Source organism: Apodemus sylvaticus, chromosome 3, assembly GCF_947179515.1.
Source record: "Apodemus sylvaticus chromosome 3, mApoSyl1.1, whole genome shotgun sequence".
Taxonomy (NCBI): Eukaryota; Metazoa; Chordata; class Mammalia; order Rodentia; family Muridae; genus Apodemus; species Apodemus sylvaticus.
Genome location: NC_067474.1, coordinates 142780336 through 142798726, shown reverse-complemented (window position 1 = coordinate 142798726; position 18391 = coordinate 142780336). Strand labels below are relative to the sequence as shown.

Here is an 18391-nt window from a genome sequence, read left to right as displayed (position 1 = left end):
ACGTGCAGGCCCCTGGCCAAGCCCCACGCCCCTCTGCATGCAGCCACACGGAGCATCTTTGTTCTTTTTAATAACTTCAAAATAAAGTCTTGTTTCAGTGCATTGTGCTTGGTGGCCGGGGGAGGGCATTCACAGCCCTCTCCCGCGTCCCCAGGAGTCCACTGATCTTTCTGGGGCTTGCTCTAGGAATCCTGGATCTGGCTAAGCTTGCATGGCTGTCTGGGCGCTGGTCAGTGTGGGCGTGGCCACATGCCCCAGTAGCCATGGCACTGCAGAGATGTCAGAGTCAGCCGCAAGAGCCGCAGCCCAGTAGGTCATGGCCGTCCAGGGGCTCTGGGCTTGCGTGTATCTGCAGACACAGAAACCTGGTAACCACCCCTGGACCTGGGGTCTCTATCTTCAGGATACCCTCAAACTGGATGAAGGAAGGACTAGGGGCTTCTGGGTCATGGGGTGGTGGTGGTGATGGTAGACAGCACTATCAGTCATTCATGACAGGCCAGAATCCCCCCTCCCCCGAGTGTCTCCTGTATAATCCCCAAAGACCAGTGCTTCCCCTCAAGGTTAGGAGAGCCAGACAACAGCTGTGTGACTTAGCAGGCACATCTGGCCTCTCTGGACTTTGGAGCCCTTTGGTGACAGTGAGCAAACATTTACTCCAGTTATCTGAGGCTCTGTTCAGAGAGGGGTGAGGCTGACCAGCCAGATACCTCCCAGGACTGTGGGGGGAACTTACCGTGTGGTGGCAGCTTTTCCCCCACCAGGGTCTCAGTTCCAGTAGTCGATGCACAAGCTGGGCACAGCGCACGGCAGACACGCTCTCCGCCAGACAGAATATGAGGGAGATGGCCCAGAGGCACAGGCTAGAGCTCTGTAGGTCCAGGGGCACAAGCATCTAATCAGGGATAGGGGTGCAGGTAGGTCCCAAGACTCTTTCCCAGCCCCTTCCAGGACAAGGCACTCACGTAAATTCGAGTAGGGTCAAAAGGACAGTCAGGTGCCAGCGTTGGGAGTTCAGGGTTCTCAAAAGTACAGGCTGCCAAGAGTGCCTTGCCCTTGGTGGCGAAGGTCACAGCAATGGAAGCCAGGAGTCCGAGGGCACAGGTCAGAGAGAGAAGGGCACAGGCCACACACAAGCTAAACACGGTCCAGCGCTAGGCAGGAAGAGCACCGGTCAGCGGATATCATGCTTGGCCCCATGAGGGCCGCTGACCCAGCCCACAGTCCCGTTTGAGGAAGTGTCACATACCAAGGGGGTGCTGGGGAGATAGCGTGACAGGACGACGGCTGAAATTCCCGCAATGGTGACCTGTGGGAAAGCTTGGATTAGCTCTTACACCAACGATGGGGGACAGCTCTCGGGGTCAGACTGGCGCTTGGATACACATCTCCCCAACATCTTCCACGGTCCTGCAATTTCCACTCCCACCCTGTCCTCTGGCCTTGACTCCTGCTTCCTATGACCTTCCTATGACCTCTGCACTGCCTAAAGCTGGAGTCCTAAGGGTCCTGTGCATCCTAAGTTTGCAGGCATAAGCCAGGGAATGTGCTAGGCGGCAGGACCCACGGCATAGCTCCTTGGCACGGAGAAGACTGGAAGAAATGCATTCTACTAACAAGGTACTAAAACCAAAATGATATTAAATCAGAAACCAGGCATGGAGGTCTATACCTACAATCCCAGCATTGAGGCAGGAGGATTGCTGCAAGTTTAATGTCAGCCTGCTTTACATAAAAAGTCCTTTTCTAGCCAGGACTAGGTAGTGAGGCCCCATCTTAGACAGGCAGGAGGCATCACGAACAGAATTCAGAATCTTTAAGAGAGGGCCGAGATGGACCTTGGGAATAGAATGGATGCCTAGAATGTGGGAAGCCGGGTTCACGCCGGGTTCACGCCTAAGGACCCCAAAGACAAAGAAACCTCCTCTAAGAGCATCAGGTTATCCCAGGCTCTTAACAACCTAGTCCTGGCCTCCTCTGGTCTATCCTGGGCCACTGTCTTCCCCTATCGTACTGGACCTGGGCACTCATACATACCCACAGATCATCCTTTCCAAGACGCCCTGTTCCGGAGTCCTAATTCCCCGAGATCCACTAAGCTCAGCGGCTAACCTCTAGATCATCGGGGCTCCGTTAGCCTCTCTGCTTTCCTAGGGTCAGTCTCGGTATTGGACACAGTACCATGGGGGTAAAGTGGCAGTGTTCGTTCACTGTGCAGCCTCAAGAAAGTACCTCAACTTCTCTGGGCTGAGCCCCTGTCTGCGGGATGTGCAAGATAAATCACCACATCCAAGGAGTGGGGTGAATCCCCCAGGCACGGGCAGCTGGGAGTGGTTTACTGGGGAAAGGAAGGCAAAAATGAAGTGTTCCAGCCCAGAGCCTCCTGACCTGGCCACCTTCCATGCCTTCCTCAAACAGCTCCTGAGCAAAACAGACACCGACCGGCACATCGCACCACACTCTTCCTCCCCTTGGAGCCTCCACAGACCAGAGCCTGGGTCACCATGCCTGGAGCCCACCAGGTTGTCAGAGCTTCATTTTGTAGGCAGAGACCAAGCTCAGAGAGAGAAAAGTCCCTCAGCGAGGAGTCAGCAGGTCTCCCAGAGATGAACAAGTCTACAGCGGGCCTTAGCTGACAGGCAGAGAAGAGCTTTTGTACACCTAAGCACACCAGATTCTTTCAAGTATTCATTCATCAAACAAAGATGTCCAGCTATCACAATGGCTACTGCTTATACCAAGTGACGCACGTGGTCTACCCTGATGCTAAAGTCCTGTCTGACTGTTTCACTCAGCCTCTCCAGAACAGATCTCAGTCGTTCCCAGCTCCACACATTTGGTCTGCCACACAGCCTGGCATAGGTTGCCTGCCACCCTGGCATGCTTTTTTGCAAGCCAGCCCCAGCATGCCGCATACTTGGGTTGTTAATTACGGTCCCTTGGGAACGCCTACGCATCCATAAATACCCGGCTCAGAGGTCTACTCCTCCGTGAAACCCTCACTGACCCTCCCTAGCTAGGCGCATGCTCGCTCCTTCTGTACCACAATGTATCTGTCACAGCAGCTCCCACCAGACATACACCAGGCCCCTCGGTTAAGCACTGTCTGTGGAGGACTTTCTCAGACGCTCGCTGGGAACCTCTGTTGTGCATGCGCACTCTCGCCATCCCCATTTTACAGAGGACAAAACTGAGGCAGAGAGAGTTCGAGTGCCTGCCCAGTTTGTATATGGTTATGCCATATGTGGTACAGGGTTAGTGCTTGGGGCTCTGACTGGGACCCAGTCCCTCCTTCCTGCTGGCCTCCCTGCCGGGCCATTACCACAATGGCAGAGGTGACGGAGAGGATGTCTACCACGCAGTACTGTAGAACCACAGCGTCACTGGTGGCGGCGGCGACGAAGCGCAGCATGGTGCCGTGGAGCACGGCGGCTGCGATGAAGCTCACGTGACCCAGCACTACCAGCACCAGACCTGTCTTCATCAGCACCTTCCGGAACTCGTCCACATTCAGGCCACCTGCGGGGGACACAGGTCGGGATCGAGGTGAGGCGCTTCCTGCTGGGTGGGGTTGCACATCTGAGACCCCCCCCCCACCCATTTCTTCGACTCTAAAAGCTTCACAGTTGGTGTTTAGTCCCTGAATTATGAGACTGGCAAAGCACACAGGTGGTCCACACAGCTGTCATTGCTAACTATTGTGTTCTGAGTAGCAGGGACCCAGCCCGACCCTCCCACTGAGCCATCCAGCCTTCCGGTCATTCACTCAGCCCTTCCATGTTTAAAAGCGCCCCTCGCGCCTGCTCCACGCCATGCTCTAAGGTATCTATGAGCCTGACAGGCACTGTTCAGGCCTTGCGGAGCCCGCAGGGTATTGGGCAGGAGTCAGGCCTTGCTCAGTAGTCGGTTTGGTAGATGGGGCCTGGAACACACAGGACTTCACACGCGGCTGCTAACTGGAGCTATCAAGAGGAAGGGAAGTCTACAGGGAAGTCTCCACTTCCCTTCCTGGAGAGGAAAGAGCCCTTGTTTCTCAGTGTGGACAAAGTCCACGGGTGGACAGGAAATCGGGGACTCTTAGTGCAGGCCATGCTTAACTGGATCTGGGACCAGGAGGGATTCTGGCAACAAATGCACTTTCTGAGTGGTCAAGTCCTATCCCGTTCACACAGCAGGAAGCCCCCCTCCCCTCCCCTCCCCCTCCCCCTCTTCCTCCTCCTCCCCCTCCTCCTCCTCCTCCTCCTCCTCCGAGCTGCCCTGGCTCCATCATCCCACAGGCCTCTTGGCCCCGCACCCTGGACCCCAGGGAGCCCCCTTCAGTTTAGCTCCTAGAAACCGGAAGGGTGTGGCTGACCCTCTCAGTCGAGCAGCGTCCTTTCTCTTTGCTTCTCCCAGTGGCCTCTGACTTTGAGACCCTTGCTAAATCCCAATGTCTCCACGCGTGGCAGAGAAGTTTGGCCCTGTTCCCTATGTGTGAGCTCTGTAGCTGAATGAAAACAAGAAAAGAATCACTAAAATGGGCATTCTCTGGGCAATTGCAGGGGGCCAAGGAGGCCAAGGTGGCTCATAATCCCTGTATTCAGGAGACTGAGGCAGGAGGATTACTGCAAAGCCAGGACCAACTTAGGTTACAGAGTGAGACTCTGCCTAAAAAAAAAAGAAATTATTATTATTTTATTTCAGTGGTGTAGCCACTAGTGAGTGGCCTATGTTCCAGTGAACCCCTCCCCCAAACTCCTGTAAGCAACTTCAGTAACACACACACACACACACACACACACACAGAGACTGAGTGGGGGGCATTTGGGGGTGCAAGGAGGAGCCTGTCACACACTCACTGTGGACCTGGCACCAGGCCCCCCTCCCCTCAGAACTCCAGATTCTTTCTGCACAGTGCCAGGTGGGGTTGCCCTAACTTCTCTCCGGACTCTAGCTGGCAGGCCCTGGGATTGTCGTTGCAGCAGGGGACAGACCATGGACTGGAAAGGCACGAGGAACTGGAATGGCCTTGTGAAGATGAACAGCTGGCCAAACAGGAAGAGGAATTGCAGCCTGGTTCCAGGGGCCTCACGGGTCCCACCCTATCCACCCACCCATCCACCCACCCAGCAGCCAGCAGCGACCCAGACACTACTGGGCTTAAAAGCAGCAGCATCTCTGGACCGAGGCTATGGTCCGACAGGCAGGCTAGGGTTGTCCTTCTGCACTAGTCAGAGAGCCCTAGGCAGGCTATATTTCTCCGTTCCCTTGCTGGGAGCACTGGGCAATGGGGCCCGCATGGTGCTAAGCATTTATTAGCAGAAAAGAACTTCATCCTGGTCAAGAGGTGGGTGCAAAGGTCTTCATTTGACAAAGGAGAACTAGGCATGGAGAAATAGGAAGATGTGCGTGCTGAGGAGTGGGGACTCCTTAGAATTCGCCCAGGGCGTGGGGGAGGGCCGCAGCAGTCACCTCCGTCAAGGATCCTGGTTGACTGACTGGCCTTTCCCTCCAGTCTGGCTGGATGAGAGGAAGGTCTGGACATGGGACCTGTGAAGGGTAAGGAGCCGGGGGCCTGGACCCCAGAACCCCATCTGTTTCTCCAGCATCCCTTCTCCTATCTGCGGATCCCGGAGCCTCCCGAGTCTTGCCTCTTAGAAAGGAAAATAAGGCCAGGAGGTGAGGTGCCACTGGCCATACCAAAACCAGGCTTACTCAGAGCCGGGCCTCACTGGCTCGAACCTGGAGCCCCCGGCTGCTAAGGAGGTTGAGGCGGGAGGTGTTCAAAGTAAGAGCGGGCCAAGTAGTACTGAGTTCTGGGCTCGTCGCTGAGTAACTTCGCTGCCTCGAAATTTTTAGGCTGGTGTGTTGCTGGGGGTAGAGCACTTGCCTAAAGCAAATAAAGCCCAGCCGCTTGTCACCCCGCTTCTAAGGGAACTGAGGCTTGAGAGGAAAGTGACCTGAAGCAGGCCAGTCCGTGAAGCAGGGTTGGGTGTAGCAGGCGACTTGGGTCCCCCGCTTGCCCCAGCTCACCGATGCGCAGACACATGTCGATCCCAGCCAGAGGCCCCCGCCGGCCTCAGCGAGGTCTCGCTCCCATCCTTCTCCTCCGCGGCCTGGGCTCCTCTTCCCGCCCAAGCAGGCTCCTGGAGTCTCCCTTCCCTGCACCCCTCAGTCGCCCAGCCCGGCGCCCCGCGCGCTTTGCCGAGGCCGGTCGGACCGGCTGGGCGACCCCGGGACTGTGCGGCTGAGTCACGGCCACGCCCCTGCCGCTGAGCCAGGCGCCCGGCGCCAAGCCGCCCTCGTTCCCCCTCGCACGCCCATTCCACCGATGGACATTGAGGCTCCAAGGGGTCTCCATCGGCCGTGCTGGGAGATGGTGGTGTTAGCATGTGAGCGCGACCCGGGATGGTGGGGACGAGGGGACGGGACACCGACACCTGGGCCAGGATGAAAGCTGGGGAATGAGAAGGAGCAACCAGGGTCTGCTTCTAGTCTGCGGTGTGACTTCAGAACCACCACTGCCCCCTGGCTGGGTCTTCCTTTAGCTGGGAGAGACAGACAGACAGACAGACAGACAGACACACACACACACACACACACACACACACACACAGAGAGAGAGAGAGAGAGAGAGAGAGAGAGAGAGAGAGAGAGAGAGAGAGAGAGAGAGAGAGCCTGTCTCCTGGTCTCAGTCTGGTCTTCCATGTTGAGCAAGGTGTTTTTCCTTTCGGTCCTGGCGGTGGTGGGGTGATGTCAAGGGTAATAATTCTTGTCCCTTGATGTAAGAAAATGCAGCTTAGAAAGAAAGAAAGACGCTGGGCAGTGATGGCGCACGCCTGTAATCCCAGCACTCCGGGAGGCAGAGGCAGGCAGATTTCTGAGTTCGAGGCCAGCCTGGTCTACAGAGTGAGTTCCAGGACAGCCAGGACTACACAGAGAAACCCTGTCTCCAAAAAACCAAATCAAAAAAAAAAAAAAAAGAAAGAAAGAAAGAAAGAAAGAAAGAAAGAAAGAAAGAAAGAAAGAGAAAAAGAGAGAAAGAGGAAAAGAGAAAGAAAAAAGAAAAAGAAAAAGAAATCGCAGGGGTCAGTAAGATTGCTCAGTCAGCGAAGTCCCTTGCCACTAGCCCAATAACCCGAGTTCCATCACTGGGACCCATATGGGAGGAGAGAACTGGCTTCTGGAAGTTGTCCTCCGATCTCCACTGGAACAGCCTATGGCACTGATACAGCACAAAGGCCACACACACACATACACACACACACACACACACACACACACACGACAGGGTCTCACTATGCTGTCCTGGAACTCACAGTCCAGGCTGATCTCGAACTCACAGAGATCCTAGAATGTCTATTGTGAGGGCTTCGAGTTGGCTTTGGGTTATCAAGTGTTGGATGGACTCTCGCTTCGTTACAGTGTCCCTGCTGCAGACAGAAGCCCTGTCCTCCTCCTTCGGGTTCAGACAGGTGGGCACTCACTGTGGGCCATTTAGCCAGAAGTGGTGAATACACAGTTGGGAAGCTCCCACCCACGTCTCTGCCAGGCATTCTGCCTCGGCCGTAGCAGGCACCTCCTGGACTTCTGAGGTCTTCGCAGCAGGCATAACTAATGCATCTGTACCACATCCATTCTGAGCTCCATGAATACAGTCTCCATGGATGAGGCCGGCAAGATGTCTACAGTTCTCAGAGCCTGGACCCCAGGTGTCTGGTGACTGTGTGCCTATAGTGTCACCCTGTAGTGACACCTCCTGTGTTCCTTGTGTCACCTGGATCCGCACATCCAGCTTTTGGAAATTGGAAAATGCATTAGCAGCGGGGTGGGGGGTGTAGGCCCAGGCACTGCTGGACAATCACAAGTCAGGCAGGCTGCCCTGCTCAGTCCCGGCAGGTGGGTAGGTGGCCTTTCTTATCAGCTGACTTCTGAAGGGGACATTGTGCAATGGACGAAGGATAAGGAGACAGGATGGATAGAAGGGAGGATGGAGGCAGGTCATTAAGCCATTAGCTGGCGCCTTCCCTAGCAGGCAGTTAGTGTTCTGTCCATGGGCACCCTTTAGCGGTCACTTGCCCAGCTGTTAGCCCTATTGCAAATGGCTACATGCTCATAATTGTAGCCCAGAAACTCTATTTTTGGGTCCTTATCCTGGAAGAGATGCGACTGTGATGATGTTTGTGGATGTGGGAGCTGCTTCTAATAGAAGCAGGGCACCAGAGTAGTAAAGTGGTGAGGGCCTGAGGAAGGGCGGGAAACCCTCTGCTCTTTGTCTTATACGGACATACATTGTTGCAACTGTACAAGAAACAGTGTTTCAATCTTACACAAAACACTGTTGTGATCTTATGGGAAACACTTATTCATGTCTTGCTTTTGCTGAAAAAGGAAAGGCTCCGACAGAGTCCCTCCCCTCCCACCCTACCAATAGCTCTCAGATGACAGAGCCTGCCTCCCAGGGATACTGCCCTGGGGAGTGCCTGTGGTCACTGCTGCGGTGGGGACAAATCTCAGGTGTGGGAGTACATGGTGTGTCTCTGTCAGTGCCGGGCACAGAGGACAGCTGGAACTTCTGGAATTGGGTTAGGGACCAAGCCTTGTAAGTCTTCGTGAGACTGGACGCTTGTGTCCACGCCTGCCTGCGTGGCAGCTCCTGACTTCTGGGTGTGTGCTGAAGGGTGAAGACAGCAGTGGCTGTCTCCACAGTCTCCACAACTGTGCCCAAGCCTGGGGCCTGTGAGCTGGGAAGACCACGGCCTCACATGCTCCAATTAGACTGTAATTTTCCAATTGTCATCCAAGTTTAGTGACCCGAGGTTATCACCAGTTCTTTTCCTGGAGACTAAAGTCCACTGTCCCAGCACCGTGTGACCCTTGCATCCGCCTACTTCTTCATGCACCACCTTACATTCAGGAAAAAGAAAAAAAAGACCAAAACAAAACAAAATCCCTCCCTCCAGACCAGACTTCTAGTTCCTTGCCTTCTGACAGCTTACTGTGGCCTGCTGGTGGTTCCTGTTCCCTGGGCCTCAGTTTCCTGGTCAAACAGGATGGTAATATGTCTTCTAGGCTCCCGTAATTTCTGCGGCACTAATGACTTGAGGGGTGTAAAGGGTTGAAAGCAGGCCAGATACATAGGAGGAGCAGTGTTCCCTTCCTGGAACATTGTACCAGGTGTGGCCCTGAGCGTTTGCACTGGAGTCAAGTGTTTCCAGGGTGTGACCTCCTGGTGGCCGTTCTGCTGGGGGACATGGGTATGGACTCTTCCTCACCTTACTAACTGCCTTCCTGACGTCTCTCATTGCAGAGACAAAATGTTACAACTTAAAGGAGAAAGGCTTAGAAGGTACAGCCCGGCAGGATGAGGATGCTGGGGCACCGGAGCCTGAGCAGGCAGGTCCCGTGGCATCCGCGGCCAGGAAGCGGAGGGAAACGAATGTCTGTCCTCAGCTTGCCTTCTCCTTTTTGTTCATCTCAGGACCCCAGCCCATGAAATGGGACCACCTACATTTAGGCTGGACCTCGTGACCTCATTAACCCCCCCAGCCCCACCCCAGAAAACCACTCACACGCACACTCAGAGGCTCGTCTCTGGCGAGTCTAGCTGTGTCAAGTTGATAATCATCAGTCACCATCCCAAGCCTCAATCCCACAATTCTTCTATGTAAATAACACAACACCACATTCAATTTTATTTTATTTTTAAAGATTTATTTATTTATTTTGTATGAGTACACTCTGTCTTCAGACACACTAGAAGCGGGCATCGGATCCCATTACAGATGGTTGTGAGCCACCATGTGGTTGCTGGGGATTGAACTCAGGACCTCTGGAAGATCAGTCAGTGCTCTTAACCTCCGAGCCATCTCTCCAGCTCACACATTCTGTTTTATATATGTATGCATGGACATCAAGCTAAAGAGAAGTGTTGTAGAGATGGCTCTGGGTAAAGGCACCTGCCACCAACCCCGATGACAGGAGGTTGATCCTGAGACTCGCGAGATGAAAGGAGAGAACCAACTCCCACAGTTATCACAGGACTCTGACCTCTGCATGTGTGTCAGGTCACACACACACACACACACACACACACACACACACACGGAACAAATGGATGGCGAGGTGGCGCAGCGGGCCAGCGTGCCTAATGACCTGAGTGTGATCCCTGGGACCCACAAGGTGGAAGAGACAACTGACCCCTTCAACTTGTCCTCTGACCTCTGCACGCATGCCAAGATACAGAGTATCCACATACAAACACAAACTTGAGTAAATAAATACATACATAAATAAATGTGATTTTTGTTTAAATGATGCCTCTGCCTTGCTGTCTCCCTGTTTCTCAGTCCTATCTTACCTGAATGTTTTAAATCTCTTTTGCAGTGTCAGGAATCAAACCGCCGAGTACATCCTCAGCACCCGGCTCCATTTAGCAGCAGACAGACACTGTCGACCTAGGAGCATCTGGGAAATCTGTCCTCTGCCTTTTCTGCTTAGAAACCGCAGAAGAAAGCAGTGTGTATTTTCTTGGAACTCCAAAATAGTTCAGAATTTCTGCTAATTGCTCCAACTTTGTTCTTTGTAGGTTTTTTCCCCCTTACAGTGTATGTGTGTGTGTGTGTGTGTGTGTGTGTGTGTGTGTGTGTACATGTGCCACGGCTCATGTGTAGAGACCAGAGGACAGTGCGCAGGAGTAGGCTCTCTCCTTCCATCATGTGGGTCCTGGGGTTTGGCTGTGAGCACCGTTGTCTGCTGATCCGTCTCACAACCCACAGTTGTGTTCTGTAGCCTTGCAACTCCCCGAGTGCAATCCCAGAGTGATATTATGCGTGCCTCAGACACCAGAACTTGCAAGGTTATGCCCTATTATCCTCTGCTCTATACTAGGAATTTTACATTTTCTCAATCAACTGGATTTTTAGTTGTCCTCCAACCCCCTGAGCAGAAAGGAGACCATAGCTGACCCCTCTGTCTAAGGTCATCTCTCTCTCTTCTTAGGACCAGAGACCCACACATACATCTCTTCACATGCTCTCTCTCTCTCTCTCTCTCTCTCTCTCTCTCTCTCTCTCTCCTGTTTAAGTCTTTTCCATTAAAAGACAAGCACAGAGCAGAGAGAGGCTGTCTTCTCCTCCTCAACTCCCACTCACTCCTCAGCAGAAGGAAGTCAATTTCTGTGCTGTCCTCTCCCGAAATTGCTCTCTGGAAACTTTCCACTTACTCTCAAATCCATCCTCAGCCTAGAAGACCTGTCTCTCATGCCAGCTGCCCTACCTGAGCCCTTGCCCACTTGTTTCCCATGATGTTCTTGTTCTGTTTCTTCGCCGACGAAGCTGGCTGCCTCCTGTTAAGGACAGAGAGACAGCAATGCTGATTCCTCTCTCAGGACTCTGTGCTGAGGGAAGGGTTTTGGGTGTCATTTTGTGAGTGCTCTCCTAGTTGACATTGTCTGAGCCAGTTTGTGGGTAGCAATTCCTGTGCTCTAATACAGGCCCTGTGCTGTGGTTTGAATGTGTTTCCCCAAAACACATGTAGTATTTGAGGCCAGCCTGATCTACAGAGTGAGTTCCAGGGCAGCCAAGGCTACACAAAGAAACCCCCATCTTGAAAAACCAAAAATACAAAACAATCTCTCTCTCTCTCTCTCTCTCTCTCTCACACACACACACATATTATAATGAATCTCCAATTTTCTCTCTTCCTGTCCTCCCTACTTCCCTCACAAATGCACGTGCATGCACACATGCACACACACACACAAACACACACATACACACACATGTGAAGTCATGATCATGTTTCTTGCCCCTTCTCTCTTCTGCCATGAGACAACAGTAAGGAGACTTGGTCTGGGGATAAGGTTCACTTGGTAAAATACTTCAGTAGCATAAATGGAGGTCTGGGTTGGATCTCCACATAAACTTGGTGTGGTGCTGCACACCTGCAATCCCAGAACTCAGGAGATAGGGGCAAAAGGACCAGAAGTTCAGTTATCCTTGGCTGTATAGTGAGGTCAGGGCTAGCCTGGGCTACATATCAAAAGGTAGAAAAGAGAGAGGAGGAGAGGAGGGGAGAGAGAGACAGAGAAAAAGAGAGGAAAGAAGGGGAGAGGGAAGAGAGAAGGAGTTGGAGAGGGGGAAGGAGGGGGGAGAGGGAGAGGGAGGAGGAGAGGCTATGGAATTTTCACTCTTCAGAAGTGTAATAAGCAAATATTTTTCTCTAATTTTTGTAGATTTTTTTTCCAGACTCAGGTCCTGTGTTACAGCAGCAGCAAACAGATTAAGCCCAGAATGGATGAGCTGTCAGCATCCCATTAGCAATGAACTTGCTTCCTCCAAGACAGGTACCTGAGGCGAGGCACAGCAGAGGGCGGAGCCTAGGTCTAGGGGCGGCTCCACCTGCCGCACATGCGCAGACCTCAAAGCGAAGCTGAGCAGCACCTCTGGCGCAGGTTTGGAGGACCGCCAGTTTTCCGAGCTTCTAGTCCCTTTGTCACTGTCAGTTTCTGTGCTTCTACAACTCAGGCCTCAGGCCTCAACCACACAGTGTCAGCACCTTTACGGATTATCACGCTCTCCACCCACGAAGCCCTCGCTCAATTCACTCAACCGGGTCAGAGTGGGAAGATGGAGCGGTGTGGAATTTCAGAGCTGAGCTTGGAGCCTGCTCTTTTCAGGCCTGGCCGTGGGACCTGACCCTGGGACCCCTCAGAGCCCTGCAATCCACACATCAGTTTCATAGGAACCTTGTAGGCATAGCCTGGAGGTGATTCTACAAAATGTGGTCAGGAGAGCCTGTGCTTGGTCTCTGGAGCCCCCCGAGGCGACCTTGGGGCGAGCCAGGTGCTGCTGGAGCTGGATTTAACCTTAGCTACAGAGCCGAGCCCAAGCAGCCGAGGAAACGGAAGCTGTTGTTGGCAAGAGATCATAAACTTCATTCTGGTCCTTCCACTGAAAGTTTGTGAAGTGAGGGAGTTCAGCGACAAGCTGACAGTTCGAATTGGGGTGCAGTACAGTGTAGACCATGCACCTAGTGTGCAGAGTCGGTCCCTGTCCACAGCAATAACAGGAAAATGAGCACGCACATCCATGCACAACAGGCACACAGAATTCTGACTGCAGCCAGTGTCGCCGCAGCCAGGAAGCACGCTTGAGCACTGAGCTTCGCCATCACTGCTGGTGACTGAGTCGACATGGAAATGCAGCTGGAGCAGTCCAGGGCTACTGTCACGGAACCAAGAGTCCAGCACACATATGACATATGGCCCGTCTCACTTTCCCTTACATATATACACATACACACACACCTACATATACATATGCAGTTGGTAGACCTGATTTGTATGCAGATCCTGGCTGCACAGGAGCCAGGGAAACAGTGTCTAACCCTCGCACTGAGGGAGTGGTCATGTGAATGCTAAAAGCCAACCGACCACATCTGTTGCCTGTCCAACCTTTGGCTGGTTCAAGACTTGAGTCTCATCAGTCATGTCTCTCTGGTGATATTCATTCCAACCCTGGCCATAACTCTGTCTTGACGCTCTGTAACCTAAAAGACTGAACTGTCACCTTCCGACGCCCCCGCAGATACACTACAAGGCCAGGGGAAAGAGGAACGGGTGGAGAGAAACAGGCTGATACCTAACACGTGTACCAACCATGGAGCAAGGAAGTGAACCGGAAGTCCCCAGAGTCACTTCTCAGCATTGCCTAAATCAGCTGCTCACGTCCACGCTCTTTCTCCTGACCACTGCCTCCTGCTTTTCCAGGGCCAGCAGCTCAGCTGGGTGAAGCTGTCAGACAGGGTGGCCGGTATCCCACTCTTCTTTCCTAGAGCAACCGAGCCTTCCATGGCTTAGCTTTCAGGATGCATGCATGTGTGTATGTGTGTGTGCATGTGTGTGTGCATGTGTGTGTGTGTGCATATGTGTATGCATGTGTATGCATGTGTGTGCATGTGTGTGCACATGTGTGTGTGCGTGTATACATGTGTGTTTGTGTGTGTGTGCATGTATACATGTGTGTGTGTGTGTGTGTGTGTGTGTGTGTGTACATTCACATGTATGGAGAGGCCAGAAGTCCATCTCCCAGCAGTCAAGTACCTTTCTCTACCACTGCCCTCTTACTTTTTGAAACAGGGAGTCTTCACTGAATCTTAAGATTGCTGGTTTGTCTAGACTGGCTGACTTGTACCCTCAAGAGATCTTCCACTCTCCTCTTCCCCCGTGTTGGGGTTACAGACTTGTGCTACCATGTTTGACTTTTTTTAAAAAAATATTTATTTATTTATTTATTTATTTATTTAATATATATGAGTACACTGTAGCTGTGTTCACTCACACCAGAAGAGGGCATCAGATCCCATTAAAGATGGCTTCGAGCCACCATGTGGTTGCTGGGAATTGAACTCAGGACCTCTGGAAGAGCAGTCAGTGCTCTTAACCACTGAGCCACCTCTCCAGCCTGGGCTTGTACATTCTGATGATCAAAGAAACAGCACCCAGAGCTGGAGAACTGGCTCACTGCTTAAAAGCAGAGGCAGCAAGCCAGGCAGGGTGGCACACACCTTTAATCCCAGCACTGAGGCTGAGACAGGTGGATCTCTATTAGTTCAAAGCCAGCCTGGTCTACATAAGTTCATATCAGCAAGCCCTGTCTATACAAAATGAGAACTGGCTGCTCTTCCAGAGGACCTGAGTTCAGTCCTCTGTGCATGCCTGGCAGCTCACAGCCATCTGTCACACCAGCTCCAGGGCATCTGATGCCCACTTCTGGCCTCTGGTCAGGCACATCCTTGATGCATAGGCATACAGGAGGCAAAATAGCCATAAAACAAAACAGTACTTTTTTTTTTCATCTAAAAAGGATGAACGAGTGGGGTCTCTGTCACTGCGTCAGAATCCATTCCTGACCCTGTGGAGGACTTGAAGTTGCCGCAATGTCTCCCAGTGTGCTGTCAGTGAGTGGGAAGGCCTGGCGCTCTGGCACGATCCCATGGGCCTTAGATGAGGCTCCACGGTATGGTGTGGGAGACCACATAAGGAATAAATTTAGTGAATTTATGCATAACCATGATAACGCTAATCGTGAGAGGGAGAGGCCAGGATGTACACGTGGATTCATGTATGTGTACTTGTATGTACATGTATTTGTGTGTGCAGTTGTGCATGTTCATGCATGCATGTCACATGTCTTCTTTGGTCATGCTCCATGTTATTTTAAATTTTTTTTCTTTTGGATTTTTTTTTTCGAGACAGGGTTTCTCTGTATAGCCCTGGCTGTCCTGGAACTCACTCTGTAGACCAGGCTGGCCTCGAACTCAGAAATCTGCCTGCCTCTTCCCTCCCAAGTGCTGGGATTACAGGCGTGCGCCACCACCGCCCGGCGTTAATTTTTTTAAAGGCTTCATCTTTCATCTGTGTGTGAAGCCGTGCCCGGGTGACACAGCACATGTGTGGAGGCTCCAGACAGCATTTGGGAGCCGACTCTCCTCGTCTACCATTGAGTCCCAGAGACCAAACTCCGGTCATCAGGCTCAGGGTAAACGGCTGTGCACACTGAGCCGCCTCGCTGGCCCTCTCCCGACTGAGAGTCTCACTGAGGCTCAGTGATTCAGGCACCGAGCTGGACATCGGGTTCCTGGGACCCGCCTGCTCCCAGGCACTGAGGCCGCAGCTGTGCCACCCTGCGGGACTCTCACATATCTACCGAGGCTCCACACTCAGGCTCTTGGTTTGAGTGGTGGGCACTTTACTCTCTAAGGCCTCCCCTAGGCCCACTTCCCGCCCCCACCGTGCTGCTGCCTCCTCTTTCTCCTCTTCCTTCTTTCTTCTCTTTTTCTTTTTTAAAGATTTGTTTATTTTATTTTATGTATATGAGTACACTGTAGCTGTACAGATGGTTGTGAGCCATCATGTGGTTGCTGGGAATTGAACTCAGGACCTCTGCTTGCTCTGGCCTGCTCGCTCTGGCCCAAAGATTTATTATTATATGTAAGTACACTGTAGCTGTCTTCAGACACTCCAGAAGAGGGCGTCAGATCTCATTACAGATGGTTGTGAGCCACCATGTGGTTGCTGGGATTTGAACTCAGGACCTGTGGAAGTGCAGTCAGTGCTCTTAACCGCTGAGCCATCTCTCCAGCCCTCTTCTCTTCTTTCTTCCTCCCTCCTCCTCCTTCTTGAAAACAACAACAAAACAACAGCAACAAAAATCCAACCAAACCAACCAACCAACCAACCAACCAACCAACGAAAACCAAACTAGCAGTGTGCAGGCGTGGCATGTAACTTGGTTACAGTGCTTGCTCAACATGTGCAGGCCCTGGGGTCAACCCTAGAACCCCACCCCAATACAAGTTACTGCAGCATAGCCAATTTATATGGCGCTCCCTGAACACTCAGTGGTAAGGGCTGAACAGGGAACTCTTGCTTCATTTTAGAGCAGGTACTGCCATGCGCCAGGCATTAAAATCCAGGGTTATTTTCAGATCCTGTCCCTGTCCTCTGGAACCTGTTTTGTCCTTTGATTTAGAAGCCTGCCACTTCCTACGAGGCCAGAGACCGAAAGAGTGATGTGTTCAGATCACTCTTCAGTAGGTGTAGATGAGACTTGAGCAGAGCTAGAGAGGCCAGGACCTAGAAGCAGGACAGAGGGACATGCGATTGACGTTTCTGTGGGCCACGACCCCTTTGGGGGTCAAATGACCCTTTCACAGGAATCACATATCAGACATCCTGCATATCAGATATTTACATTATGATTCATAACAGTAGAAAATTAGTTATGAAGCAGCAACAAAAATATTTTTCTGGTTGGGGTTCACCGCAACATGAAGAACTGTATTAAAGGGTCACAGCATCAGGAAGGTTGAGACCACTGGTCTAGCAGGCGTGAAATCCTGGATTCAATCACCAGCAGGGCACAAAACATGGTGACTGTCACTCATCTGTAATCCCAGCACTGAGGAGGAGACAGGAGGATCATCAGTTCAGAGTCACCCTCAGGTACAGAGGAAGTTTGAAGCCAGTGGCAGTTTCAGGAGAACCCGCCCCTCCCAAATGCTTTTGGCTTATGATTTTCTGTGGAAAGGCGATCTGGGGAAAGACTTTCCTTTGCTGTTTTAACCATAATAGCTTTTATTCTGAGCCAGTGGGAAGATTCTAGTAGCTTCTGAGTCTCCAGGAACTGGGAGAGGACCACAGAAGAGCAATGTGAATTAGGCCCAGGCCCTGGTTCCTTTTCTTAACTGACAAAATGCCAAAGCCACGTGGCTTTCTATCAGGAGTTAGCAGCTTTGGGTCTGGGTGCCAGCAACCGTGGATCTGCGCTGGAAGCTTCTGTGGCTAGGAACGGGGGAGCTGTCCCTTGTTTTTATCAACCCAGGGTCCTGTGGTCTTTGGCTTCTCCTGGTTCTCAGGTCACTCCAATCTCTCTACTATGCCTACTCTGTGCACATATCTGTTCCCCACTTTTTTTGTATGTGTGACCTGGGAATCAAGCCCACCAGGCCTTGTGCATTAGGTACATGTTCTGTGAGCCACATCTCCAGCCCCCAATCCTTTTTTTTTTTTTTTTTTTTTTTTTAAAGACAGACTCCATCCATACTGGGTTAGGAGACTATCCTGCTTCAGGATGACATCTTAATTATATTTGGGAGAACCCTGTTTCCAAACATGGCCACATTTTGAGGTACTGGGGCTTAGGAGACAATTCAATCCGTAATACCCCCAGAACCTCTCTTCTAATGAGTGGACCACAGAATCCTTTTAAATTGATGCAGTTGCACTAGCTGGAGGCTGATTTCCAAGCAATCGCTAAAGAACTAGCATTTCTACCTCCCTAAATACAGGAGCATGGAGCACGGCTTAAGATCTTTGTGGAAAATTGGATTTCTAATGTGGTTCTGATGCTGTTCCAGTGCTTTTTCAGCGTAGACCCAGCACCCACAACTCTCTGTTTTGGTGGCTCCAGACAGGTTTCTCATTGCTAGATCTTGGGATACACACACACACACACACACACACACACACACACATACGATTTTCAGGTTTTGTTGCCTGGAAAATAACCCTTGACCCTGTCACTTCAGGATCCCACCATGCCTACCAAGTGTCAAGGATTTTGTTTCAGTGGTCACATCCCTTAAAGCCTTTAGGCCAAACCATGAAAGGTAGCTTGGTAGGCAAGTGTTTATTTCCCTGAGAACCTGGGTTTGTCCAACATTGCCAAGTAAAGCCCAGTAGATGTTCCCTTTACTTCTGACCTTTCCAATGCCACGGTGAAAGGAATGATGGATGGAAAAATCTGGTCAAGAGAAACGCAAGCTAAGGGTCGGGGGTGGGTAACTTGCTTGGTATGGCTTAGCCTGGCATGACAGTGCCCTGGGTTCCATCCCCAGCACGGCAGAA

At 51.9% G+C, this 18391-nt stretch overlaps 1 protein-coding gene across 1 annotated transcript; it reads right to left on the bottom strand.

Annotated features, from left to right (window-relative positions):
* Nucleotides 1–286: 286 nt before the first annotated feature.
* On the bottom strand, nt 287–6028 carry Tmem54 (transmembrane protein 54). The gene is made up of 6 exons (XM_052175846.1): nt 6013–6028; nt 3323–3519; nt 1250–1309; nt 966–1154; nt 737–871; nt 287–349 (listed from the first exon to the last, which is right to left on the bottom strand). The coding sequence occupies exons 1-6, from the start codon at nt 6026–6028 to the stop codon at nt 287–289; spliced, it is 660 nt and encodes a 219-aa protein (XP_052031806.1).
* Between the last annotated feature and the right edge of the window lie 12363 nt (nt 6029–18391).

Bases quoted from the DNA above. Each gene is read 5' to 3' on its own strand.
- Tmem54 (XM_052175846.1), bottom strand. The intron at 1,155-1,249 runs GTATGTGACACT...CTTCCTGCCTAG, and splicing joins ATCTCCCCAGCACCCCCTTG to CGCTGGACCGTGTTTAGCTT. The intron at 872-965 runs GTGAGTGCCTTG...CTGGACCTACAG, and splicing joins TTGACCCTACTCGAATTTAC to AGCTCTAGCCTGTGCCTCTG.